Source organism: Tupaia chinensis, unplaced genomic scaffold (assembly GCF_000334495.1).
Source record: "Tupaia chinensis unplaced genomic scaffold, TupChi_1.0 Scaffold149798_1, whole genome shotgun sequence".
Classification (NCBI taxonomy): Eukaryota; Metazoa; Chordata; class Mammalia; order Scandentia; family Tupaiidae; genus Tupaia; species Tupaia belangeri.
This window is the reverse complement of record NW_006209642.1, coordinates 1,724,030-1,750,790: the sequence shown is the minus strand read 5'-3', so window position 1 is coordinate 1,750,790 and position 26,761 is coordinate 1,724,030. Positions and strand designations below refer to the sequence as shown.

Sequence of the window (26,761 nt, the reverse complement as noted above, 5' to 3'; positions counted from 1 at the left end):
AAACCTCTCAAAAAAAAAAAAAAAAAGCAAGGAAAAAAAAAAAAGCTTACATCCCATTTTCAGTTGCCATTTATATCCTTTTGGCCTCTATTGGTTATTCCAAGAACACTGGCTGTTTGTCTATTGACCTGTACATTCCTGAATGTTTCCAAAGTCTAAATTAGCTATATCCCACATGTATCACTTCTTAGTAGAAAGCTTTTGTGTCCATTCAATAATATTTGAATACCTGCTTATAAACATGTCATACCAAAAAAGGACTTCAGATGCTTTCAAAAAAGTTACCAAAGGCACATGTGCTCGAAGGAGAAAGTGAGAAAGTAGCCCCCAAGAGGGATAGCCATACCACAATCCCTTCTCCTCTCAAGATTTTAGGCATGGAAGGACACACACTCAGTGTGTTTTACAAGCAGCCAGTAAGTGGAAGTTGGTAATGCCTTAACAACCATGGCACTAGCTACACCTCAGATGGCTTTCTAAAATTTTTGGTAGAGCGACCAACAGATGGTGTACAGGATACACTGCTGGACTTCCACGTAGTCAACTGTGGTTAGAGTCCCGGGCTTGGCAACTTAAAACTGGGCACATGTGCATGTGTGCCCAAAATTCTGAGAGAAGGATGGAAAAGGGATTTCAGCATGACCATCCCTGCAGGGGGTGATTTCTTGCCTTCTGTCTTTGTCTCTCCAGTTAAGCACACGTGACCTAGAGCAAAACATCTCTCTTAAAAGAACATTGGTAGACTTTAAACAGTGTGATAATACATAATTATATATTTTTAAATTCTAATACACTCTATTTTTTAAATTGTAGGCTCTTTGGCTTGTGAGCTGGTTTTAGTTTCTCCTTTGGTTCTAATCTAGAAAACCAAAAAAATTGCTTTTAGATATTTTGTATTCATAATTATTATGTTAAGAAAAATATATTCATTTCTGTCGGGGTGGGGGGAAGCAGTGGACATCAGACACCATTGTGTGGTCAGTGTTAATTATAGCTGTACTTTTACTACTTTTTTTTTTCTGTGCAGGCAGCCAGTATTACCACAATTAACAGATAGTAACCTTAATGCTATTTTTTATTCAGCTGTAGGAGGAGACCCAATTTTATATCAGTGATTATTCTGATATTTTTGGTCACCCCGATATTTTCTTCTACCCAGCTTTGAAAATATCTTCCATAACATAATGTATTCTGGGGAAAAAGAAACTATTCAATTACGTAGGAATTATATAGAAGCCATAATATCAAATGGATAGTTTTCTAGCCTTTATCATAATTTTATTAGGTTATCAGGAAAGTAATGACATATTTTCCTATGTTTTTCTATGCATAAAAAAGGATCATGGCTTTTCCAACACCCCAATATAAACCTACCATATTGAGAAACCAGAGCAAAAGAAGTTATCCAGAAATGCATTGGGGCAGGAAGAGAGGAAGTCCATGGAAAATCCAGGAATATAGAAAGTGAATTAAAACACTAAGCTTGGGAATAGCCTGAAGCAGTTTGGTTTGTGTTATCAATGATTAAATAGATTAGAGAAGTATCTTTAAGGCTTTCCTCTTGCCTCTTGGACTTTTAGTCTGAAATCATGCCTACATCTTCACTACTGAAATCAGAAAGAATGATTCTCTGTTGGTAAAGGTGTCCATGTGAATACAATAGCTGGGCAAAACATCTACTTGAGTGAAGTGTTGATTGAAAAACTCCTGTGGCCCAGGCACGGTAATAAAGCAGTAGCACAAAGTTCTGCAATGTTGGAAAGTATACGAAAGTTTGGGGTTGGGTTCTGGAGTCCACAACTTACTCGCTCTAGGCACATGCATATATCTGTGATCCTGGCTGGCTGAGAGGCTGGGGACTGGGGTAGGAGGAGGAACATGGTGTGAGACACTATTGAGTGCATTTGTCTTTCTTTCTTTCTCTCTCCATCTCCCTATCTCCAGCTCATGAAAATGAACTTAAAAATACTAAGAATAAGGCTTGTAACTGACCGTCTAGGCAGTCACTTCTCTGCCAATCCACCTGTAAGCTCCTGGGACTCTTAAAACCAGAATGACATTCTTCTCCAAGTATCATTTCATCTAAAGAAAAGTACTCATCTCGGGAGATTTGCATGGTCTATGATCCAGATTGGCTAAGAGTGAGAGTAGATCTCAACATGAAGACCCTGTTAAAGATGCTAATTTCTCTCTCTCTCTCTCTGTCTCCCTCCCTCCCTCCTTTCCTCTCTTGAAGAAATAGAAGTATAAGCTTTTTTCAAATATAAGATTAGTTTAAAGTATGAATATATAATTTTTGGCACTATCAATTGTCATAAATTTGATTAGGATTAAGGTTAAAAATCACAGTCTGCAATTTCTTTAATAATCAGTCTATATACTTTGTACCCCCCTCCAAAAGACACACACATGTAAACACAGAATATGCAAAGACCAAAAAAGAATGGAAAAGGGCAGTTCAGGACCAAACCAATCAATGTTTCTTCTGACATCAGGCAAAAGTTCAACTTTAAAAACTTCCTTACAATTACTAAATATCAAAATACTTAATTCATCAAGAAGACATAAAATATTTCTAGGAAATATCCAAGTATTTGGAAATTAATACTTCCAGTTAACCCAAGAGTCAAAGAAGCCGCCAAAAAGGACATTAAAAATATTAATTTTATTTCTTATGTTGGGCTGTAATTACAAGGAATATCATGTGGAAACTCAATGTATGTACATTTTGTCTAGCATACTTTTCAAGAAAATGAAATAAAAAATGGAATGGACAAATTTCTAGAAATAGATCTAGCAAGAGTCAAAAATACAGAGAAAGGGACATTTAACTAAGACTATAGATGTAGTGAGAAGTCTGGTAGAGTAAATTCTTCAAGCCTCTTATAAAATTAAAGAAAATAAGATAGCAAAGAAAATGGATGGATTTCCATGGATTCCAAAATACAAGTGGGTGCAGCTGAAAAGTAACAGCAACAAGGTATGTGTAATCAACAAAGTGCCCAACAAAGGAAGCAAAGTAAAAGCAAAAAAGGAAAGCAGATATAAAGTAGGGTCTCTATCTGACATAACTGAGCTGGCCAACTTGAGAAGAGACAAATTTAGAAAGAGCTTGGATAAGACAAAGAGAACACGAAATATAGGTGGTGCTGGGTGGTATGAGTGATATGATCTTTTGAAATGAATCAAATGAAGTTCTACTAGTTTAGAATAAACAAAATAGAGACAACAGTGACAAACAAAAGGAATGGTATAGATAAAAAGTGGCAAAGAGCAAAGAATAAACATGTCAGAAAGGCTGTATTTTTCAAACTTTCCACAATAAGCACAGAAGAGGAAGCTCTAGAATCATGAAATGAGTTTGTAGGGTCTCCTGATCCCATATTTTCCTACTAATGAGTTCAAGAAACTCCATCTTATTTACATGTGAGTAGCAAGAAAGGGTAGCAGTTAATCCTATCAAAGCTATATAACAAAATTATATGAACGTTTATCTTTGAGGAAGGCTAGAGAAATCTATCAAACCAAAGTGGCTAACACTTTATTAACCAGGTTAATTTATTATGTTCCAAGAGCATGAGACAAGTGAAACACTAAGATGATGTGTTGTGTGGAACTTAGCATCATTAATTTTTCTCAAGTTTTGGTTAAAACAATTTTATACCAATAGAATTATCACAATAGACATAAAACCTAGAGAGGTGGAAGTTTTCTTGGTGGTTTCTTATAGTAAAAATGCATCGCTAGGTCAGTGAAATATCTTAAAACATTTAAAGAAACTTTCCTTAATAGCAGAGAAGATAGAAGATGTTTCACAGTGATAGATGGCAACATAAACCTAGATCTATTAAATTCAGGAGTTTGCATCATTAATGTCAGTAATTATTTCAAGCAGTGACTGCCCAGAGGAAAAGTGGTCTGTGCCACTACAAAAAACAACATAGCAATAGCTTTTGGCCATTGTACAGATTTACAACTCCACAAAAACTCATTAGTTTGGGGTTTTACATTCTTTCTTCAAAACACCTATGGTGAGTATAATGAAATTGGACTAAATAGCCAAAAGAAAGAGGTACATGCTTTTACAAGTGGCAGTTATGGGTAGGTTTCAGGTTCTGATTGAATATGAAGTCTTTTGATGATGTTTCCAGCTGGGCCCTGAGTTCCCATTTTTTAAAGCTCAAGTTCTTAAAATTCTCATCTTACATTTTACTCTCCTTTTCAATTTTATTGGTTGGTAATTCTTTCTTGAAAAAAGTATTTATGTTAATTTTACAAATATGAGTCTGGTGTAATTGCAGGGATTTATATAACTGACAAAGAAATCCTGTAAAAACAGAAATGTTAGGTAATTATAGTAACTCAAATGTTAAAAGTAGGTATTTAATAGCATCCACAGTAATATTTTTAATGGGGGAAGAGAGGTGATTTCATTAAAACAAAACAAAACATGATAAGTCTAATGATAAAAATTCTGAAATAGAAACTCACTATTAAACAAGATTTGGAAAATTATTAAATTACTTATTATTATCTTCTTATTGTTTTACTGATCCCAATTCTTTTATGATATTAAAATATTATTTCAAATAAAAAACACAGAAGCATAAATCTTTTGATCTGGGCTACTACAGTACACTCTTCATCTATTCTCCTCTCTACTTCCGCCCCTCCTCCAGAACTGACCCCCATTTATTCTGTTTCCAATAGGCAATATCTTCCTGTCATATTTATTATCCTTCTTTCCAAAATCCCATCAAAATAACAGCAAATGGATTTAAAAATAATAAAAGATTTAATCCATAATACCTGTGAGGATTGAAGATGGTTATATCAGAAAACCAAAGATCATGATAAATTTCTGGCAAGGGGGGAAGAAGAGATTACATAGATAAGCCAAGGGTAAAGGTAAATCTTGAATATACAGAGAGAAATATGAATCCAAGGCAAAATCTATTCCAGTGATACAATCATCAGGTAGGGACAGGTGAGAGAGCTATGGCAGAAATCGAAGTTGAGTACTTCCTGAAAACATGGAACATTATACTTAGGAAGAGCTAGTAGTGCTCCTGGTTTGCGGCATGGCAGGTAGGGGAAATGTAGAGTTAATCTAACTGTTGGGTTCGCATTCACATACAAATAAAATCTGCCAGTAGATGCTTGATACATGTTTTTTGAACAAGTTAGTAAGGTGAATGCAGAAATACTTACTTCTATTACAAACCAGCCATGAGGAAAAGCAATAGCCTAAATTGCTGTCCTGGAAGCACTTATCTTCATACTTACAATTAGAAAGTTCAACCCCTCCAGCACTTTACATGAGATCAGAGAGTCAGAAGGGAGAACTTCACCAGCAATAACCATTTCCAAGGATTCACATTATCTCAACCCGAAGTATTAATTCACTATGGCTCCTATACCTTCTACACCCCAGTCTCAACAATTACTGCTATAGTAGTTTATGACCCCCTCCATTTGCTTCTAATTATTCACTGCTGAAGGTGTTACCATCCCTGTTCCAACTTATCCTGAGATCCATAGCTCCTTCAACTCCAACAAAAAAAGTTCTGTCACACTGATTTCAATTTTAGATAATTATATTTCTAAGTGATGAAGCTCTTTTCTCCTACTTAAATTCTTTTATGAAGCTATATCACATTCCTTAAGGACTAGACTTGAGTTCTACTGAGGGTTGTGTGCCACACTCATGTTTAAACTTAATCAGTAGCAATTACCTTTACTCGTGAATCTACTAAAACTTGAACTATCGTTTGTCTTTCCTTGCTTACATTAAGGGTACCCTGACCTGGTCTTGGTCAACTTTTATTACCCAAGTCCCTTAATCCTGATACTTGCACACATGATCATCAATTTTAGTCTTTTCTTCATTGCCTCTCTCAAACTGCCTAGGGAATCTTATGCACGAAAGATTCTAGTGGTCTGCTGAGATGACCAAGAATTCCTGAAATGAATGATCCTTTAAGGTTAGGATTACGACTGTCTACTCAAGGTATTTAGAAGTTTTTCATTTGAGTAACATGCAAGCTCTACTATTTTGTTAATCACTAGGAACTATTTTAGCAACAAAAAATATATTTTACTTTTTAAAAGTAATTATATACAATACTATGAACATAATCACTGAAGATATTAGGCCACTCCATATTTTTGGAGTCATGCCATGCTATTTTTGCCTCAATCTCCTCACTCTCTCTTTACGTATTTACCTCTTTTTCCCTAGTTTTCCAAAGGTTAAGTTTTGTCAAGTCAAGTAGATCTTATAATAGTTCTCACTAGCTAGAACATGAGTCAGTCAAAACAGGAGCTTTTACAACTTAAACATTTGTAGGATTATTGTGATAAAGAAACTTGAGCCAAAATATAATGAATTGATGTAAATTTTTTGTTTCTTAACTTTCTTCGTCCACTACTAGAGACCGTTTTCTTTTTCTTTTTTTTTCTTTTTTGTCCTTTCTTCACACATCAGGATCCCTGGACTTCTCTCATATTCACACTAACAATCTATTAATAGTTGGTATATACTTTTCCAATTTTTGTGCTACTATAACAATTCACTGATACACACATGCAGGCTTTGTTTAAGGAAAAAAGCATACACTCATACGCATACTTCTGTTTATCTTGGATTTTTTGTTTTGTTTTGTTTTGCTTTGTTGTTGTTGTTATTTTGGCATTCAAAAATATTGCAGGGAAATCCTGTAGCTTAGGGAATAAAACTTTGAGTCAATATTTTAACAAAGTACCATAATTTAGTCAACCCTTCTCCTATTGATGAAAATACACTTTGTTTTCAGCTTTTCATCATTTTGAACACTGCGGCCATAAATATCCCATGCCAATGTGCTTTCTACAGATGCCTTATTTCTGTGGGAATAAACACATAGGGAAGAGAGTCTACAGATTCAATAATCTCCTCCCTCTCCAGTCCCCAGAGTTCATGGATTTCACTTTCTGAGGTCTCAGTTACTTACAGCCAACTACACTCAGAAAATATTACATTATTCTAGAAATAATTCACGAGTTTTAAATCGCATGTTGTTCTGAGTTAGCATAATAAAATCTTGTACCATTCTGCTCCATCCTTCTTTGGACATGAATTATCCCTTGTCCAGAGGATCCAGGCTGTACATACTACCTGCTCATTGCTAGTCACTTAGTAGCGGGTCTCAGTTATCAGATCAACTGTCATATCACAGTACTTGTGTTCATGTAACCCTTAATTTACTTCTTTACTTAATAATGGCCTCAGAGTGCAAGGGCGGTGATGCTAGCGATTCATATATGCCAAAAAGAAATCACAAAGTTCCTCTTTTTAGTGGAAATATGAAAGATCTTAACTTAGGGAAAAAAGTGTTTACTGAGGTTGCTAAAGTCTACAGTAAGAAAAAATATTCTACCTGTGAAATTGTGAAGAAGGAAAGGGGATTTTTGTCACACTTCAAGCCCTGTGAAATTGTGAAGAAGGAAAGGGGATTTCAGTCACACTTCAAGTTTTATCATAGTTATCTACAACAGTGTAAAACAGCACATAGAGGGTTTGGCTATCTCAGTTTCAGGTATCCCCTGTGGTGTTTGGGGACTGAAGCTAAGATGGGACTACTATGCGTTTTACTAATTTTAACAGATATGGTCAGATTGCTTTCCAAACACTTTGGTTTTCTGCAAACTATGAAGACACTTCAAAAAGTCTGTGAAAAAAATGGAATTAAACTACAAGTTTACTTTAGTAAAAAAGTTTTTTGAAAACCACACACAGCTTTTCCATAACATACATTTTCCAAGAATTTTTTGAAGACCCCTCATATAGTGCTGTTTTAGAAGTCTTCCTTCTGTTAAGAATAGAATTTAAAATTCCATCTTAGTAAAATTCAAATGTTCTATATTTTAAAAGAATAAATTGATACTATTTTTTGTTTTATTTTTGTTATAGGTTGTGTGCATTTGCCAGAAAGAAAGAAGGAAAGAGATCACCCCCACCCCCCATGATCATGTAACAATCCCTTCTCTTTCATTCTCTTCTTGGGATTTTGAGCATGCATGTGTGCTTGGTGTATTTTTCAAGCCACTGGGTCTGGGACTCAAACCTCACAGTCAGCCAAGTGGGACCCAGATGCCTTAACCACCACACAACCAGCTGGCCAGATAATGCTTTTGATAAAGCACTTTCAATAAAAGTTTATAAATTTAAGCATCAGTTTCTCTTAATTTTGAAACTTCTTGTATTAGAAATTTTGCCATCAAATAAAACAAAGTAACTTAAACATATGACCTTTCCTGCTATTTTCCTTAGCATTTAATACCCTTAAAAGTCAATCTACCATGAAAGTTACTGCAATGGTTTCAAATCTTGCCTTGCAGTGTTCAAGAATTAGCTACCCTCTTATGATAAAAATGATTTCACTGTTTACTAAAAGTTTTATTTAAACTGAAATGAATGAGAATGGGAATAATATGAAGCTACATAATAACATTTCAGTCACAATGGATTTTCAATATAAGGGATTCTAACAGGCAGCAGTTTGTCACTGTAGCTGATACCCAAAGGCAAACTGCTTCAGGAAAGATCTCAAATTTGTTTCACTGATATATCTAGAAAAGAAGAAGCTGAGGATTACCATGATGTGACAAATTAGTCTAAAATAATGTTTTATTATTCAAACTGAAATGTAAATGTTTATTCAAACTGAAATGTAAATATGTTTATGCAATAGGTGAAGTTTCTACTGACAGCACATTACAAACATCATCTCCACTACTAGTCCACATTACCTATGGCTCTCACCAAGAGTCTTTTTAATGAGAAAGGCAAAGTAATTCAGATTTTCATGTCTACTATGCCCACATCCCTGCTGTTTTATAATTTCATTTAATAAGATTGCTTTGAAAATGCCAGTGGAATATGGGAAGGGGATCACCTGAAACTGTTATCAGCCATCTGTGCTATTGTGAATTAAGCTTTAGTACCATGGCACAGAATATTAGAACCAGAAATTGGATGATCCCAAAAGTCAGGTAGGTCAATAACCTTTGCTTTACACTGGAAGAAAAAGACCTGCAAACATTCAGGTGCTGAGATGAAAGGGTCAGATGTTCATGCTACCAAGCCTAGAATACATTTACAGACATTCCACCTTAGTGTTCCTTACTGTACTATGTCATATAATCAAACCTGAAAGACTAAAGTTGGGTAAAGCTCTAGACTATGAAACGTACAACAAAGATGTTTTGGATGGAGAACAGAAAATAACAAATCAATCGGCTCCCTAAAGAAAAATAATAGCAAACAAAGAGGTAGGTAGGTGATGGAAAAGGGATACTCATAATGAATGCCTGCCACAACTCTGTCCAAGACCAATATTGCAGCCAGGTAGAATTTTAAAACAGCATCAAATCCAATGTCAAGATATTCTGAGTAGGAAGCAGAATGGATGAGGGCCTTTCAAGGTTACGTCTTTTCATCCATTCTCTATGGCTGTTTTATAACAGTCAAGAGAATTCCGTACAGTGCTTTATTTTAGCTTTGCGCTCATTAAGGACTCATAAACTTAATTACTAAATATTCCTTAAGAAACACAGCTTGAAATAATTACTTCATTAGAGAAATTTAGCAATGTTCATTCTAACTCTGAACAGATTCTTATTCTAGAATTGCTGAAGGTTTTATTTGAATGCAAATCTCTTTGCCTTCATATCTTTCAGAGAATTGCATTTCAGATAGTATTTAAGAGGACTTTTATTTTAAGAGGACATTTAAAAACTCTTGCAAAAAGTCATTTCAAAGGATGTCCCTAATTAGCATAAACCATCGCTGAAAAAGTTGTAAAGGTATGTATTACAGGGAACCAGCAGTTAGCGTAATGGCTATGTCGCTGGACTCCCACGTAGTCGACCACGGTTTGCGTCCCAGACCCGGTGGCTTAAAACTCATGCCGGGTGCGTGTGCGTGCGTGCCCAAGATCCCGAGAGGAGAATGGAGGAGAAGGGATTGCGGCGTGACCATCCCCCCTGGGGGGTGATGTCTCGCTTTCTGTCTCTATGTCTGTCTCTGTCTGTCTGGCAAGCGCACATGCCCTATAGCTAAAACCTCTCCAAAAAAAAGATATGTATTACGGGTAAATATTATGAGGCAAGTCCAAAAAAAAAAAAAAAAGATATGTATTATGGGTAAATATTATGAGGCAAATGCTAAAATAAAGAAAATATCATTTTAAGGACACTGTTGATGAACACAGCATTTCAGTAATAATACATTTAACAACGTTTGTTGAAAAAATAAAAAGTGAATGCTAAACCAGAAATCCTTGAAAGAGCTAAGTTTTAAATAAAGCAAGTCTGAACTGAGTTGCTGCAATATTCAGAGATACTTAAGCTCCAAGATGAATTGCTGTTAACACATTACTCTTCTTCTGAAAAATCTTTGCAACACTACACAGCAAAAGTGAGAATTATTTGGTCAATCAAGCTTATCATCTACTATTACCCTTAAACAAAACCTCCATTCTAGGTACAATACTTTCCTCAGTCCCCCTCATTGCTCCATTACTGTTTCAATTTTCTCATGCTATCCTACTTATGTCCTCTAGTCCTCCATCCCTTATGCACCTTACTATTTTGTTTTATTCCTGTCCCCTCTGGAGCAGCTAGTTGAAATCTTGCTTCTTTTATGATCATCCTCCTCAAGGTATTATCTCCTTCCTCTGAATCTTCCTATCCCCAGCTGTTCTAGACACTGCTCAGTATTTACAAAACATGAACTTGAATTCTTTTCTATTGCACAAGTTTTATTACTCAAACTCCTTGAAGGTAGGGACTATATTTGGTGTCTTAAGATTTTCAAATGCTTAACAGATTAAAATAGAATTATCAAGGGATCTTATAATATGGAAGGCAAAAAATAAAATTTCCAGATATAACATATTTATGCGTTTAAATATTGTTCATGTTGTATTGTTAATAAAAATAAATAAGCAACTTTAAATTATGTACAGTATGAACATAATTTTGCCCAGATAGAAAATTTCAGCACATGAGTAATATTGGGAAGAAATACATATCTGAGTGTTAAGAGATTAAACTTGAGTAGTAGAGTTGTACAGATATAATGTGGGTGCAAGTACTCCGAAAATAATAAATCACCATATAAATATATAAAACAGTTTATATAATTTTCCTTTTCCTTGAAGTAATATTATTTTAGAATATTGACATATAAGGTACATACTGTGTACTCAGTACCTGTCATTTTCATTTCTTGTTTTCTGTATTTAGTCCTTTTGGGAGATTCAGGCTTTTGAAGTCCTGGTGAGCTAGGGCTGAGCTGCTGCTCAAGCTTGCATGAGCCCTAATCCAGCTTTCTTCCCTAGAATGGGGATGTAGTCTTAATTATGTGGAATTTGGGTCAAGAATTAAAAGAGATCAAATTTGTAAACATTTCCTGAACCAAAAGATCACGAATTGTTTCAGCCAGTTCTCTCTAAATTAAATAATAGTAAAAAAAAATGATTTTTAAACAATCTTAGACTATGCTCTGGGGAGTCACTGGCAGATAAGATTCCCTTGTTATTGATTTAGGGGCCAAGAGACCCTATACTAAAACCACTGCATCTGCTCCTGTTTGATATGGCCTTCTGCCAATCCTCACCCCAACTAAAATATTCTTCCATTTGCACATAAAGTACTTTTCCTAATTCCCATTAATTTTCTAGTCAGGGTAATTTTACATTCATGATATACAAAAGCCTAAGAAGCTTTTTCAGTATGTAAATGAGTCCAAATGTCAAAATGGAGTAGAAATAAGTATTATTTACTAAAAATTATCATATAGAGTATTAAAAATACATAACTGTCATCAAACTTGAGCTCACTGATGAGACTGATATCCTAATAGCAACCTTTAAATGTCTTAGCCTTCATCCACAGAAATACTTTCTTGATAGTACATATATCTGTATGTCAAATATATCATGTCCACAAAACTTATTTGTTAATGGGCAAAAATAACAGTGAAACTTTTTTTTTCTTTTTAGAGAAATTTTTGCTATGGGGCATGTGCACTCACTGGAGAGACAGAGAGACAGAATGTTAGAAATCACCCCTCAGAGGGGATGGCCACACCTCAACCCCTTCTCCTCCATTCTCCTCTTGGGATTTTGGGCACATACACACACACACACACACACACACACACACACGCCCAGCGTCAGTTTTAAGTTGCCAGGTCCAGGACTCAAATCACTGTGGACTATGTGAAAGTCCAGTGACATAACCATCATGCCAAATGAAACTTTCTTAATTAACTTTGTGCTAGACAGCTTTGACTCACCTTTGGTCCAAGAGTACACTTGGACTCTCAATATAAAATCTAATGAAACACTGAGAAATTAGAATATGCCTATCTAGGCACATCAAATGTTATTCAGAAAGGAAGGGACAGAAATGAGGACTCCCCAAAGATGATAACAGTGTTTAATACTGAAGAACCATATGATTTTTGTCCTAAGGTCACAGACCAGCATGGGTTGTTAGAGGCTTTGCTCTTCACAAATTCAAAGATCTAGGTTCCAAAAACACCCAGGGAAAAGAAGAGAGTGCTCATAGGGCAGATATCCTTTCTCCATACAGTTCGGTCTACTCATTTTACATTGGTTAAGCAGATTAAAGGCCTCTAGTAATAATACATAGTCCAGGGAAAAAAATTAATGGTAAACATAAACCTGTCTCTTCCATATCTGTCATTTTTTTGTATGATTTTCTTTATTTCTCTCATGAGGCAGAAAGAGAAAAGGAGAGGGAGGTAAGGAAGGGAAGACAGAAAGAGAGTGAGAGTACCCTCAACGGGAACTTGATGCTTTGATCCACTCCCAACTGCAGCCGCCCTGGATCACAGGTACATATGTGCCCAGGATACTCAGTGAGGCTTTCAGACACAAACCCAGACCTTCTTATGTGCATCAGCCTCACAGAGAACCACGCTTTACCACTGTGTCACCATCTAGTCCCCAACAACTATTTTAATAAAGAATTTTTTCACACTCGGAAGAATTTTATATTAGTCAGAAAAAATATTAACTAGAAAAATTTACTTTAAAGAAAATTAAAAGAAAAATTGGGCAGCTATGAAGATAATTTGAACAAAGTATTTGGGTTTGTTTTCTGATTACTTCCAATGAAACTACAGTTCACTATATCTGATATTGTAAAGTGAAAAGACAATATATTAAAGATGCTCTAAAAAAGATGAGCCTTGGCATTTTAGGAAAGAGCTAAATACAATGTGTTATTCAATAAAGAACTGACACATATTATGATGACAGTAGATCAATGTTTAAATGCTGGACTAGATGATCAAACTTTAACAGCCAACATTTTAATAACTGTCTCCCCCAATGTATCTCAAATGCACTCTATTAGCAAACATGACAGTCCAATTATTTCCATGGTGCTTTAGCATTTCATGGTGGCCTATTGCCAACAGTAGAATATAGGGTGGGAAACATGCCAAAGAAGTTAACTGATTTTAAAAGCTAAATTATTGGTAGCACAGAAAATCCAGGGTTTATGTGAGGCAAACTCTTCTGAACCTGTTTAAACTCATCAGATAAGCAAATACACTGGAATCTACTTAAGTAATAAGTCTCACTTTATATTCTGAAGGAAAAAAAAGTCATAGTCAGTTGCTACAAAGAACATGTTAGTAAAATTTTATGTTATATAAAAGGAAACATTTGTTTTGTTTATCACTGGAGAATAAAAGACAATTCAAAAATACACTGGTAATGTATTATATATTGATCTGGTCTACATCAGTAAATCTAGAGTACAAAAATTGAACTTTTCATTTTAAATGGAAAGGAAACATGGGTAAATTGAGTAACCTACTAAAATATTTGGCCCACCTTGGATTGTACAGGACTTTTATATAAATGTTCTACAATTTTATAACCACTAAGGAGAACAACAAATAGGAAAACAAAATCTGTTATTTTCAGCAAGGTCTGAATGAAGAGTAAATATCTGAATCATACCTAATAGTTTCTAATGTATACTGGAAATTTAACTAAGGTATTGATAGATTGAGTGACTGAATGAAGAAATAACATAGTTGAAAGAGGACAGAACTTGAAGTTAGAAGAGCTCAGCTCCACCTTATGTTAACACCAACCGGTTATATAATAGCAAATACCAGTAATAGCTACAATTGATAGGGATCCAATCATGATGCTGTAAACATACGTATTATATGATAACTTCCTGAGGTAGGTACAACTGTTAATGCTTTTATCAACAAGTAACCTGAGGTGCAGGAGAGTTAAATAACTTGCAGCTAGCAGAACTGGAATCCAAATTCAACAAGTGTGGCTCCTGAGCTCTCACAGCACCCACTGTGTTACATTTCCCCTCTATCTGATCTTGGAATACCCTTTCACTTTCTGAGTCATATCTTCATCACTATAAAATAAAGTTTTGGATTAGTAATGATTTTAAGGTCCATGTATTTCTAAAAAAATGTATTCTACTTAAAGTAGATTTGGATTTATATACATTGTTAGTATTCAAAACCAGATGTTTATAAACTTTTCATGTAAAAGTTTATTATGGCCTCATAATAAATATTTTAGGCTTTGTGAGCCCTATGGTCTGTCACAAATATTCAACTCTGCCCCTGTAGCAAGAAAGCAACCCTAGACAATATATAAATAAATGGACATTATGTTCCAAGAACACATTATTTGCAAAAACAGGCAGTGAGCTAGATTGGACCACTAAGATGGAGTTTGTTGACCCATGTCCAAATTAGCATATGTAACAAAGGAATAGTTAGGGTAAATTTAGCAAAATCAAATTTAGGAATATTCAGCATCATTGTGCTAGGAGACATCTTGACACATCAGATGTTCAACTCTTCTAACTTAACAACTACATCATTTGGACATATGACTTGCTTGTTTTGCTCCCTCATGGTTTCTAGGAAGAGAAACTACAGATTCAAAGAACAAATTAATTCCTGTCAGTTTTTAAAGTTCAAGATAAGGACACATTTGCATACATGTTGTATTTCAAAAAGCCCTAGTCTGGTTTGCAAATCACGATTAGATTCCCAGGCAGGTCACATGACCTACCAGGTACACATTATAGTCAAAATAATACATACATGTATACATCCAGATATGTGGGCATGCACACACATTTCCACAGAAGAAAAACTGCTACATTTTAGTTATAATCTTTGCTAAATAGAATTTAGCAAACTATTATTTCTATTAAAGTTATATTCTATGGTAAACAGTACGCAGAAAGTATATTTTTACCAAGAACACATGTAATTTTCTCCCAACAAAGCTAAGGGAGAAACTGGGTCTGATATCTCAACCCCATTTTCAACCATATCTATGTGACAATTCAAAACAGCTTCAACATTTCATTTAGCAGGCTAATTCTCTGCTCAGTGCCAAGCACTAGGCTAAAATTTCTGGGAGACAGTAATTAGATGATTTGCCTCTGTCCTTAAGTAGTTTATACTTAAATTTATGAGATATGACATTCCCAAAGAAAAGTATTTTCTAATAATTTGTTTGTTAAAAAATGTTAGCATTAAATAAGAGAGTTAAAAAGCAAATCAAAATATTAGTATAAGAGATAACCTATAGGGAAACAGGACAGTGGTTCAGTGATGAAATGTGAACATGACTGACACGGGAGGGTTTGGGGTTTGTATCTGATGACTTCCAAGAGCTCATCTGGCACACATGTGGCCATGATCCAGGGCTGGCTGGACTGAACCATGAAAGACTCTGTTGGGGGTGTAAGCACTCATACTCTCTCTCATGAAAATAATTCAAATTAACTTAAAAAAAGAGAAATATCTGGAAGAGTACATAATTATTTACCAACGGACCAGTAAAGGATCAAGACACCTCTTGTAACTTAAGATGAAGGAACAGAGTCACCCAGTAAAGTGTAAAGTCTGAGCTTTCTTGGGGTTATAAAGGTTCTTTTGCTAAATGTGAAGTGGTATGATATTACTCAAAGATAGCCTGTAATAACTAAAGATGTATCATATCAACCTGAAAGCAATGCTAAAATAAACCAACAAAGGACCTAAGAGGAATCAACTAAAACCTTCTGGGAACCCAAAGGTGGTAGAATAAAAAAGAAAAGACAACAAATATAGTTGGGGAAAAAAACACAGTCAGAAAAACAGATGGGTAAATGTAAATGAACACTCAAGCACACCAAAATTTCATGTTAAAGTATAATATGCCAGACTGGGGGAGAAAAGTTAGAGCAAATTCTATGCTATTTACAATAAAAACATTTTTTTAACAGAAAGATACATGAAGTTTAAAAGTGAATTAATGTGAAAAGATCAAACAGGTCCAAACTCTCAACCAAATTTTTAAAAAAGCACCAACATCCCCTAAATCTGAAGTGGCTATATTATTATTAAACATAGTAGACTTTAGAGCAAAGAATAACACTAGGGATAAGATAATTATTTCATAAAAAAGAGATATATGAGTTCATTAAGAGGATATACCAAGTATAAAGGTTTATAGATCTAGTAATAGAGCTATAAAATGCATGAAGCAAAACTGACAGAACTAAAAGGAAAAGCAGATAAATCCATAATTAAAGTTAATTTCAGTATCATTTTCAAAATAACTGAAGGAAGAGTCAGAAAGATCAATAGTTATACAAAAAGCTTACACACAATATGAACCAATTTGTTCTATTACAGATGCATTTATGGGTCACTTCACAAAAAATAGCAGAATACATTCAATTTAAGTGTTCAAAAATGCTTACCAAGTTATATAAAATTGTAAAACATAACAAGTTTCAATAAATTTAAAATACTTAAAATCATATAGACTGTCATGACCCAAATGAGATACACTAGAAGTCAATTATAGAAGACTACCTGGAAAAATCTTAAGGCATTCAGAAACTAAGTCACATACTCTGAAATAAACCATGGGCCAAAAAAAAAAAAAAAAATCAAAAGGTGAATTAGAAAGTTTTTTTTTTTTTTTGGAGAGGTTCTTGCTATAGAGTGTGTGTGCTCGCCAGGAAGACAGAGAGGGACAGAGAGATAGGAAGCGAGAAATCACCCCCCACTCCCAACCCCCAGGGAGAATGGCCATGCTGCAATCCCTTCTCCTCCATTCTCCTCTTGGGATCTTGGGCACACATGCACACATGCCCGGCGTGAGTTTAAGCCACCAGGTCTGGACTCGAACTGTGGTCGGCCACATGGGAGTTCAGTGACATAGTCATTACGCTAACTGCTGGTCCCAGAAAGTATTTTTAATGAAATAAGAATAATAAACAACATATAAAAATTGTAGATGCAGCCAAAGCAATACTCACAGGGAATTTTATAGCACTAAAAACACATTAATGTTCACATAAATGACTTTAAGTAACTACCAAATTAAGGGCAAATGAAACTCAAAATAGAAGAAAGAAAAAAATCAAGATCAGAATAAAAATGTAATAAAGAACAGGAAAGTAATAGAAAAATAATGAAATTAAAAGTTGGTTCTACAAACTCCTAGCTAAACTGAGCAGGAACAAAGAGAAAAGATGAATTATGGATATCAAGAGTAAGAGTGGTGAAAGTAATATAAATTCTACACATATTACAAAGAATAAGAGACTATTATGAACAAATCTATTGCCAAAAAATCGACAATTTAGATAAAATGCACAAATTCCGTTAAGGAAACAAACTACCAAAGTTCTCTTAAGAAGAAATACATTGAGTTCTAATTGTTTCTCCTCCTTGCCCACCCTTGAAACCAAGTTATTATCTTATTTTATTAATAGTTTTAGACGTTTTAGTGTATGGTTGTCTTCTGGTGGTTTTAATTTTCATTTCTCTAAAATTGATGGTGATGAGTATCTTCTTGCGTACCTGTCATTTGTTTATGTTTTCTTTGGCAAAGTGTCTGTACAAATATTTTGTCTACTGTATTATTCACTTTGTTCCTTTTCTTATTATTGAGTAGTTAGAAATCTTTTTTTTTTTATTTAAATAAAAGTCACAGGATATTTATTGTTTAAGAATTTAAGAGGGTGGAACATTCCAGCTCATCTGGTTATGGTCTCGTGAATATCACTTCCCTGAAGCCAGCTCATGGTCAGTTCATTTGGTTTAAAAAGGAGCTTATATTTCACAGAATATCACCAACAAAAAAGTGAGAAAAGTTTTGTTGGTAGCAATTACAAAAAAAAAGAAATACAAAATTAAGTCATAAGAGTACTAGGAAAAGATGTTCAGTCAACACCATCACAAAAGACAATTCCAAAACCAAAGTGCTCAATTGGAAGGGGCCATAACGTGCACAGAATACATAAGCTTTAAATAGAGCATAGGTGAAGTGAAACCTCTTACAGACTGGCGCCCTCTACAGGCCCCTGGGGTTGGGGCAGCAGGCACTCCCAGGTCCCAGTCCCCATTGGGAACTCTGTTCAACCAGCCTGTTAGTATGCCTCCATCCTCACCTAGGAGGGTTCTCTGCTCCTGGGGGCTCCAGAAGGGCTGAGGCCACTGGTGTGGCTGCGTCCTGTGCCAACTCGGGGCATCTCCAGGTGGAGAGGCAGCGGGGCACTTCTGCCTGGAGCAGTCTGCACCCTGGCGAGCCATAGGCCTGCACAGCAACAGCGAGGCCCTGGCTGGTCCAGCTCTGCTGGGTAAGCTGGCTCAAGGAGATAGCACAGGTAGCAGCCCCCTCCTGCCTCCAGCAGCAGGTGTGCAGAAAGGAACCTGCCACCATTGCTCCAGCTGAGCTGCTGCTGCAGTGACCTTGCCAGGCCACTGGGCCCAGGGCAATGGCATTTCCCGGATTCCAGGGCCTCACGTTTTGGGCAGACACAGTACCCGGAGTGGACCCCAGGGTGAGTGCTGGTGGCAGCACAGGGCCCGTACTAGCCGTGGGGTGTGGTTTAGGAGATGGAGTCAGGCGGGCGGGGCACTGTCTCACTGTCCTCAGCAGCTCATACTCCTGCCACCACACCTGCCCCACCCAAAGGCAGATCTCCCTGCCTTCCCAGGGCCCTCTGCCCTGAGTAGGGTTACAAAATGTTGAAAACCAAATCTTACCTGGAATATCTCTTGGCCTTCGTTCTCTGCAAACTGGCAAACCCCACTCCCGGCAGAAACCCACATGGACAGTGGACCAAAAGGTCAACTATGTGGCAGAAACACAGGGCTTGGCGATGGCGCTGGTCCCTTCCATGGGTCCATGACAGGTCGATGCAGGGGAGGGAGGAGCCGGCCAGCAAACCAAACCTGTTCTAAAAAGGTTAAGTCTGCCTTGCGACTTGAACCATTTCTGAAAAAATTCTAAAACAAGCTGCCTAGTAAGTTTTTCTAGTCGGCCTCTCCTCTGAAAAAATAATTTTTTCTTCAAGTACGTCTAGGGTAGAAAATGAAATCTGACTCTTACTTGGTCAAATGTGGAACGCAGTAACTGCATGGACCAGCCACTTGGCCACTGTGACCGCTGAGGGCCGTGGGACCGGACCAGACCCTGTGAGGACAGCGCCTCAGTAATGGCGCCTCTGCAGGCCCCTGGGGCAGTCCTAAGGTCTGGCTCACTTGCTTTCTAGACATGGAAAGTAAACGAGGTGGCCCACCAGGCACCCCTCCGTGTACAGTTCATGTGCCTCTCAGTGGGGTCCTCTGTCTTTGCACTAACCCCCCCCCCAAAAAAAAATCCTTGCTGTTTAAGTTTGTTGACTGCTTCTGGAAGATTCTCAAAGGAACACTATGCCTGAACAGTTCATCTGAAAGAGAAATAACTAATTTGTAGTTTTGTGAACTAGGGCGGAAAAAAAGGCCGGGGCGGGGAGCTACGCTACCTTGACTCTAAGAAAGGGCAAGGAAGAGGGCCACGCTCTGGAGAGTCCCCAGCCCGAAGGTCATAGCGAGCCTGGTTTCCTACCGAACGTGGAGACGCGGCCACACCGCACAGACCAGGCGCAGGCTGAGCGGGAGCGCCAGCTAGGGGGGTCATCAGCCGGCTCATTTTTTCTCTAGAACTTGAGATTAGAAAAGGTCACAAGAGATGTTCTGGAGCGGCCGCGTACATGGAGAGGACCCACATCGAAGGGACACCTTACCCAAGGGTGCGCCAGGAGACGTTAACGCTGGCAGGGGCTGGCAGGGCGAGCCTGCCCGCGCGAGGTCAGAGTTCAGGCGTCCGCGGTCACCACGTCCCGTCTTTCACAAAATATATTCGAACGTGAACGGCAAGTTTTCACTTTACTCCCAGCCCTTGTCCTTGATCATGTGCGCGAGCTCGATAATGGATTTCCCTTCCTTACATTTCTGACTGCTCTCAAAGGCATGTTCATACTTCCAGCCCAGCGTGGTCCCGCAGTTCTTGCGGTGTATGTCGACCACCGCGTGCAGCCGGGTGAGCAGGACCCTCTCCTCCGCGGGGCCGCAGCCCATGTCCCCACGGAGCTGAAGAGGTAGACCGGGCCCTGGCTCCCCTGGAAGGACTTGGAGATCAGCTCGTCGTGGTTGGCCAGCTGGGCTCTGCAGTGGATGCGGCTGTATGTCCGGTGAGTTTGGCAGGTACGCTTGGAAAGGTTTGGATTTGGTCATCTTCACCATCTCGGCCGGTCACTTCTCACTCAGCTGAGGGCTGGCGCTGGAAGAACTGGGGCTCTGCTGGGCTCTCAGACAAGAGATACTGGAACAGGCACGAAAGAGGCACCGTCCACACAGCTGAGAGGAGAGAAAGATGTCATGGCGGCCGCTCAGAGCGCCCATCTGGCCCAGGCCTCAGTAGGCGCAGGCTCCACACTCAGGCAGTCCCAGCATAGGCCGGGACTTGTTGAGGCCTTTGGCGCCTCCGCTGGGCGGGAGGCATCCTCCCGCCGCCTCGCCCCAGGCCGCCTGCCCTTTGTTTTGGAGCCATGGCCAGTAGTTAGAAATCTTATGTAACTGGGACCAGGAGGTGGCATGGTGGTTAAAAGCACTGGACTCCCACATGGCCGACCATGACTCAAGTCCTGGACCTAGCGTGTCTGTCTGTCTCTGTCTGTCTGTCTGTCTCTGTCTGTCTGTCTGTCTCTCTCTGTCTGTCTGTCTCTCTCGGTCTGTCTGCCTCTCTCTGGTAAAAATGGAAAAATAATGATGATAAATAATCTTTAAAAATCTTATGTAACTAGGTATAAGGTCTTTTACCATTAAATATTTTTCAAATCTATTCCCCTTATTTTTTTCATTTGAGAGTATCTTCTAAAGAGCTTTCCCTGTTATTTTTAAATTTTGAAAAAGTCTACAAAAACCTCATAATGAATTACATATACCATCAACTCCTTTGTGCCTTCCTTGCTTGATAGATTTGGCTAAGTCAAAAACCTGGTTAAATCCAATTTACCCCTTGCTCCTTGCCTGTCACTGCACAGTTAAAAGTGGCAGAAGAGGAACCAGCAGTTGGCATAATGGCTATGTCACTGGACTCCCACGTAGTTGACCGGGGTTCGAGTGCCAGACCTGGTAGCTTAAACTCACGCCAGGAGCGTGTATGTGTGTGCCCAAGATCCTGAGAGGAGAATGGAGGAGAAGGGACTGTGGTGTGGCCATGCCCTCCCCCCCCCAGGAGAAGGGATTGTGGTGTGGCCATGCCCTCCCCCCCCACGGGGGAGGAGGGTGTAATTTCTCGCTTCCTGTCTCTCTGTCTCTCTGTCTTCCTGGCAAGCTCACATGCCCTATAGCAAAAACCTCTCAAAAAAAAAAAAAAATGGCAGAAGAAAAACACACAACATTGCTAACTTGTCATTACCACTAAATTACAATTATATTGTTTTCCTAGTTCATTCACTCTCCTACTAGCCTTTACAACTCACTCACATACTATCATCTCTTAACCTAATTAACCTAATGACCATCCTAATTCCTAGCTGATGACCTTGTTTCATACAGCATTGATAAAACAGCTTCTATAAATGCCCACCCTTTGTGCCTATTTACTCTGTCTGCTCTTCTGTTGCTTTGAATGAAGTACCTGTGGTCCTATCAAAGAGTAATACCACTTATTCACTAAATTCATTTCTTATCTATTTGTGATATTCACTCCAGCTCTTCCTCTCCACATCAAATTTTCCATCTCTACTGCATCATTTCCATATAAATATAAACATGCTTCCATTTCCAATCTTTAAAAAAAGACAAAGCAAAAAAGTTTTTAAATCTCATGACTGTGCTATCATCCCTTTTCTTCCTTTTAAAGTAATAATAGAAAGAATAGTTGCCAAAATCTCTTTTCAGCATCATTAAAAGTCAATCTAATTGGGACCAGCAGTTGGCGTAATGGCCATGTCACTGGACTCCCATGTAGTCAACCGTGGTTTGAGTCCTCGATCCGGTGGCTTAAACTCACGCCAGCAAATGTGCATGCGTGCCCAAGATCCCAAGAGGAGAATGGAGGAGAAGGGATTGCGGCGTGGCCATCCCCCCTGGGGGGTGATTTCTGGCTTTCTGTCTTTGTGGCGAATGCACACACCTTATAGCAAAAACCTCTCAAAAAAATAAAAAAAGGCAATCTAATCAAATTTCTGTCCTAATTCATTAAAATTGCTCTTACCGAGGTCACCATAATCCAGAGGTCAATTCACACTTCTCATTTTTATCCCTATATTTCCACAATTTTAAAATTAATCATCTTCCCACACAGACTATAAACTCTCGGAATGGAAATGCTGTATCTCATTTTTCTTGATATCTTAAATATTAAAAATATTTTATTATATGTATAACCCTTAAAACATGTCTGTTTAATGAATGATCAAAGAAATTTCTTTAACATCTGGGATTCTAAAAACCAACCTAAAGCACATTATTATTTAATAATCATAAATTTAGGCAGAACCCTGTTAGGAAGATTAGATGAATTTCTGAGATTTATTTTACCTTCACAGGTGTTTCAGATACCTATAAATCATGAGGAAGCAGAACTACAAATACAAAAGTTTTAGAGTAGATATGTAAAGATTTATATATCAGAACTTAGATGTTCACAAATTTGTTTACATTGAACCATAAAATATAGTTTATTGTAATTGAATCCTGTAAATTGTGAGTTACCCCTTCACAAATTAGAAATAAAGATTATCCTAAGGACTTCTTAAATACTTATAAAACAAAATCAAGGGGCAAGACAGTGTATTTTTCTATAAATAAGAACAAACATAACTCATCCTGACTGCTACACAAACTATCATATTTTACATTTTCTTTTGTCAAAGAGTCACTTGGCCATTGTAAGACATTTCTTCAGCATATATGCTATTGAAGCAAGCACAGTAAGACCTTTCTTATTTAGCAAAACATGAAAGCCTTTGGCTCCAGTTGAAGTCACTTTTTTCAAAATTGAATCCTTACAACCTAGATCTTACCTCAGTTTCCAATGAAAATCACCAGTGAATATTCTTAAATTAAATTACTGCTCCTTTTTCTCCACTTGTCATTTCCAATTACTGCAAAAAAGATTTTATACAGAAATAAAGCCACAACTCAGGAATAGAATGGGAAGAAATGGAACTATAAACATGCGTTACAGTATAACAGCTTTTCCAAATTAAGTTTGAAAGTAACAAAGCTCAGTGTTTTGGGTCATCTAGGATTCTTGTGTGTGGTGTGTGTGTGTGTTTGTGTGTGTGCAGAGGTTTTTACTATAGTGCGCGTGCACATGCACCGGAAAGAAAGAGACAGAGAGACAGAAAGCGGGGGATGGCCACGCCGCAATCCCTTCTCCTTCATTCTCCTCTTGGGATCTTGGGCACGCACGCACACGCGCCCAGCATGAGTTTAAGCCACCGGGTCCGGGACTCAACCCGTGTTCGACTACATGGGAGTCTAGCAACATAGCCATTACGCTAACTGCTGGTCCCAGGATTCTCTTAACTTATATCAGCCAGAGCAAAAGTATGCAGTTAAGTCAAATTAAGGCTCGATTTACTTTTCTGAACTTTACATTACAATGCCCTTTAGGTACACTATTGCTGAGAAGCTATTGTTGGCATTTATAGCATAAAACCTGATTTTGGAAGATTAATATAATAGCCTAAATATCACAAGGTTGAAACCACATAGTAACAGTTGTTTCATCATGCTAAGAGGAAAAATTAGTTTGTGGATTACCCATTTTCGGTAAGAAAGGAAAGAAAATTAGTTTCAGAATGATGCTAATGATTGATCTATATTTAGATATAATCAAAAAATACAAACTCTACAATTCAAAGACACTTGTTAAAATAAACTGGTGACTAAAACACTAATAATTTATTTGTATATTATCTTTCATATATTAAATGTGACAGCTGCAAGAAAATAGACTCTCACATATTTTATTAATCTTCCTGGCACAGAAACTTCTACTTAAACAAAATAAAACATAGTGTTAGCCGTTTAAAATAATTTAGAAATCTATTCTCCTTAATGTTTTCAAGTTCAGTATGAATCAAATCTATAGCTAAGGAAAATGCGTAACAAGTAACAGGACACTTATTATCAGTATAAAATAACCAATCTATCTTTTAAATGAACCATGTAAAGACTACATTGCAAATGAAAAATTGTAACTTTTGATATAGGTATCCGAAACAACTCCTAGAAAAACTATTATGTCTGAGGACAATAGTTTTTTTTTTTCACTTGCCATGACAAATATCATTTGTTCTTCAACAGGTAAAATAAACAGCTGTGGTTTTGTATGTCTTCCTTTATATGTACATAAAGAATGGGAAAAATGACTGTCTATTCCTTGTTTCTATGTACTATCTCTGCCTAGTCAACAATATGGATTGTTCTTTACAAATTATCTGAAACAAAGATACTTTAATCATCTGGTGAAGGAGGAGATGTAAATTGGGATTAACTCTTAAACATAAATAAGAACTACAAGCAAGTTAGAGTTGATTCTAACAAAATAATAAACTTAACAAAAATGAATTTACTTCATGTCACATATTAAGATACTCAAATATATTATCATATGCAAATCATCAGTTCTGGCTTATAATGTATATTCACAAAGCATATATCTTAGAGACATACATAGAAAACAATCAATTTGTTTTCTTCAAAAACAAAATTAAACTATATAGTTCATGTTCTAGGTACACTGTACTCTAATGTTCCGCATGTCTCTCAGTAGTACTGGTCGGTAGTTTTGCTCCAAAATTTCCATGTATTCAAAATAATCACTCACTCGAAACCCATGTAGTGCTTCTTCCTGCCAAAAAATATAAAGAGAAGTTCATTCACTCGGGTAAAATCACAAATGCCAACTCTAGAACTATTCTTCAGATTTGTAATTAGTAAAGCCCCTAAAGCTTATCTACTAAAAGTATTGCAAAATATATTTCTCTGTTATTGTTCATAAAATCCCCAATGGTCTGTAATTCATAATGTCAGTCGCATGTACATATGTACTAATCTAGAATTCAGTAGTTATTGTCCCAAATGAGGCACTCAAGAATAAACAATAGAAATATGTATTTCAAATCTTAAAATTGTTTAGGAAATTTTATGATTATTCCATTTAGTACCTTCAACTACTACCTACACACTGGGTTTTTGCTATAGGATACATGTGTTTGCCAGAAAGACAGAGACAGAGGGACAGAAAGCGAGAAATCACCCCCCAGGGGGGATGGCCACACTGCAATCCCTTCTCCTCCATTCTCCTCTTGGGATCTTGGGCACACACGCACATGCACCCGGCGTGAGTTTAAGCCACCGGGTCCAGGACTCAAACTGCGGTCGACTACATGGGAGTTCAGCAACGTAGCCATTATGCTAACTGCTAGTCCCTCAAATAAAGGTTTTTAACTATATAATTTTTAATTTTTTTAAAAAGGAAAAGTCTACAGAAGAAAAGTCATTCTTGATTCAATGTCATTAATATGTATTATTTGGGAGGTTATACAAAATTTCTGACAATTCATGTATTTCAGAAGTTTATAAAGGTTACTAACAGATGTAACAACAGTAATTCAAAACAACAGAAGACAATAAATAAAATATATCAGATATTGTGTTATAGGCAATCAGTTTATAGAGGAGAGATAGCTATATAAGATAGCTAGGAAACATTACACAAGTCTCTGTAAGAATGGGCTTTTAAATGCCTCAGGACACAAGTCACTTACAGGTTAGTAGTAATACACAGCATACAAATAACATGGGAGAACTTTATTCTCATTTTGCTATGTATTACCTAAAATTTATATAATTTGCTTGATTTCTCTGCACATGGATATCCAATTCTTCCAGCACAATTTGTGGAAGAAACTTTCTTTTCCCCACTGGATTGTCCTGTGTCTTTTGCCAAAAGTCAGTTAGCTGAATGCTTTGGGAAGTATTTCTGGATTCTCCTTTCTATTCCATTGGTCTACATGTCTGTTTTTGTGCCAGTATCATGCTGTTTTGATTATCAAAGTTTTGTAATACATTTTTGAGATCAAGCAGTGAGATCCCTCCTACTTTATTTTTTTTGCAGTATTACCTTGGTGATATGGAGCCTTTTAAGAGTCCAGAAAAAGTTCATGTTTTTGTTTTCTATTTTTGTGAAAAATGCTACTAGTAATTTGATCAAAATTGTACTGAATTTGTAAACTAATTTGGATAAAATTGACACTTTTATTATATTGATTTTTAAAATCAGGAACATGGGCTATCTTTCCACTTTTTGTGTACCACACTAATTTTTTTAAAAAT

The 26,761-nt window shown here is 37.1% G+C and overlaps 1 protein-coding gene and 1 pseudogene across 1 annotated transcript in view; both read right to left on the bottom strand.

Annotated features, from left to right (window-relative positions):
• The window catches only part of LOC102486902 (protein yippee-like 1 pseudogene), a 136,340-nt pseudogene extending 115,580 nt beyond the window's left edge, over positions 1-20,760 (bottom strand).
• A 3,632-nt stretch (positions 20,761-24,392) lies between these two features.
• The window catches only part of TBC1D32 (TBC1 domain family member 32), a 226,089-nt gene continuing 223,720 nt past the window's right edge, over positions 24,393-26,761 (bottom strand). Inside the window, exon 34 of the mRNA XM_027769471.1 lies at positions 24,393-25,274. Within this exon, the coding sequence (XP_027625272.1) occupies positions 25,155-25,274 (120 nt within the window). The 3' untranslated portion in view covers positions 24,393-25,154. The remainder of the gene's footprint in view (positions 25,275-26,761) is intronic.